Genomic DNA, 2,427 nt, shown 5'->3' on the forward strand with positions numbered 1-2,427 from the left:
AAATAGAACAGAAAATTTTTTTTTTTTTTCCATAAGATATAGAGGAGGGTTCAACTTAAAACAAGATTTCCCCTTCAAAATTGAAGTCAAAGGGATTTGGGATATGGGGGGTGAGGTACTGTGGTTCCTATATGATGTTAATAGCATTGATGAATGGATGGACTTTGATCATAGATGCATTGAATGAGACGCACGCTGAGAAAATAATGAAATGGGACAAGGCATCCCATGGTCCAATATGAAAACAAACCAAAATCTAAGGCTGTGTTCGGTATGCATATTTCGAATATATTCTTAGTTGAATGTTTTTACAATTTTAGAATGAATTATCGATCTAGAATGCATTTTTTTTTTTTAAGAAAATAAATTAATTAGGAAAAGAATATAACCTTACAAAACGGGGGTGAACACCATCAGATAAATCAAAAAAAAAAAAAAAGGATGCAGTGAAGTTCACCACATAATCCAAAGGTTGTAGATCGCACCTCCCCCTCCCCATCCAAGTGGTCCTAAGGGCACACGGTAGATAAATCCCTGTTCACTGTGACCTTAGAGAAACTCCGTCCTAGAAAATATATGGTCTAATGACATGCATACCATATATATATTCATGCATCTGTCCCAATACTCTAGCCAAACAATGAAAATAGAATCAAATCCATATTACTATGAAAATTTCACAAACTATTGTAACACCAACAACTACCCGAAAACAAATATTTTTACACTATTTGGACATAAACTTCATCTAGCATTCTTTGTTTAACTCTCTATGATTCTTCCATGGCATCTGTTCATATTCCTATCATCGACCATCCCATCTGGTTCACCAAAACTGTGGATATTCCAATGTTGGGGGAGTTTTAGTCCTCCAGAGAGGTTCATTTGCACCTTTGTATACTTGAGAAAGTTTCCCGACCCAATGTCTCAAGGTTTTGAGTTAGATTATCAAACACGGTATCAGAGCCCAAGTTTTCTTGTTCTTTCCCTCATGTTGCATGTCTTTCATCTTTCCACATATACAACGTTTCATTTCACCTATACGTGAGGGTGTGGTGGGATTCATAGTCCCACCTCCATTGTATCCATGCTTGACTAATATACATGTCAGGTGAGTGATGCTTAGACTTGAGGTTGAAAATCAGGGAAGAGAACTATCTTGATCTGGGCAGCTCAAAAAACCAACAGATCAAAAGCAGGTCCAAGACAAACACAGCAACAGCCGATAAGGTATAATGGTACACACAATTGATACCCCGGTGGGAACCCCTCCCCCCCCTTTTGACCGTTGAAAAGGGCACATTTTGCTTTCCAAATTGTAGTTTTATATCCTCCCATTATGGGGTTTGTATTTCTCTTCTCTCTGCTAACTCTTCTGAGGAATTCAGATAAATTGGTTCTAGTACTCAACTGAACCAGTAAACTGCATTACAAAGCTAATTTGTGGTACATATGCTATACAGTTTTGGCCCTTTTCTATGTCATCATCGGTAGCTTTTGTTGCACTAGTGGGCATGGATCTTTCTTTGCTATTGGAAATTCTTAGCAGCCCCTTTCTCTCTTCTCCATACCTCCACCCCAACAATACTCCTCTTCTTCTTCCACCTCTGTTGTCCTACAAAGAGAAAGCTTTGCTAAATATCTCCTCTGCCATAGTTTCTTCTTTTATATCTCCACAGAAGCCACAGGACTTGACCATGGCTTCTACTTGCTGGAACAGGTACAGTTAGCCTGACCATCCTTGAGATTCTGCAAGAGAAAATGGAAATTGTCAAGGAAAGATAAAAATGGGTTGCTTAATTTGGTGGGCTTTGCAGGTTCTGACTTCTGAGTTATTGTCGCCATACCTTGACCTGTTTTTGGAGGTCTTTAATGTAGTCCACTGCCAAGTCTAACATGTCAGCTGTGTTGGTTTGCTGCAAAGAAGAAACGTCTGGGTCTGAGGCTCTGAACTTCCAATTAAAAGCATAAATCGTTCTTAAAGAAGTGATGTCTGAAAAGTTTTACCTTGTCCATGTTGGGGACAAGCTCCTGTAATTTTCTCATTCTTTCACTAATCCGGGTTCTTCTGACCTGAAAATTAGTTTAACCAGAAAAACATGTTATTCTATTCAACAATGAAAACGAAGATCGGAGTTGTTAGAAAAGCTTTTTCAGTTTTCAGTTTTAAGTTTTAAGTTTTACCCTCTCTGCAATGCTCCGAGGATGAGTGGCACAACCCCGCTTGGCTCGTGTCTTACAAGGAACAGATTCTTGAAACTGTAAATACTTATCCATGGCAGCCATCTCTGCGGAGGTCTTTGGTAAACTAAAATGATGGGTCAAACCAGGAGGACGATTCCCTACTTCTCCATTCTGAGAAATAACACAATCAGGAAAAAAAAATGAACAAAATAAAGAGGGATTTGATCTTCAATTGATGATTAT

At 38.6% G+C, this 2,427-nt stretch overlaps 1 protein-coding gene across 1 annotated transcript; it reads right to left on the bottom strand.

The window, feature by feature from the left end:
- Nucleotides 1-1,302: 1,302 nt before the first annotated feature.
- LOC122061238 (transcription factor bHLH130-like) lies at nucleotides 1,303-2,427 on the bottom strand. The gene is made up of 4 exons (XM_042624456.1): nucleotides 2,185-2,427; nucleotides 2,008-2,073; nucleotides 1,848-1,916; nucleotides 1,303-1,749 (listed from the first exon to the last, which is right to left on the bottom strand). Exons 1-4 carry the CDS (start codon nucleotides 2,284-2,286, stop codon nucleotides 1,705-1,707), a joined length of 282 nt encoding a protein of 93 aa, XP_042480390.1. The 5' UTR covers nucleotides 2,287-2,427; the 3' UTR covers nucleotides 1,303-1,704.

This window comes from Macadamia integrifolia, chromosome 14 (genome assembly GCF_013358625.1).
Source record: "Macadamia integrifolia cultivar HAES 741 chromosome 14, SCU_Mint_v3, whole genome shotgun sequence".
Classification (NCBI taxonomy): domain Eukaryota; kingdom Viridiplantae; phylum Streptophyta; class Magnoliopsida; order Proteales; family Proteaceae; genus Macadamia; species Macadamia integrifolia.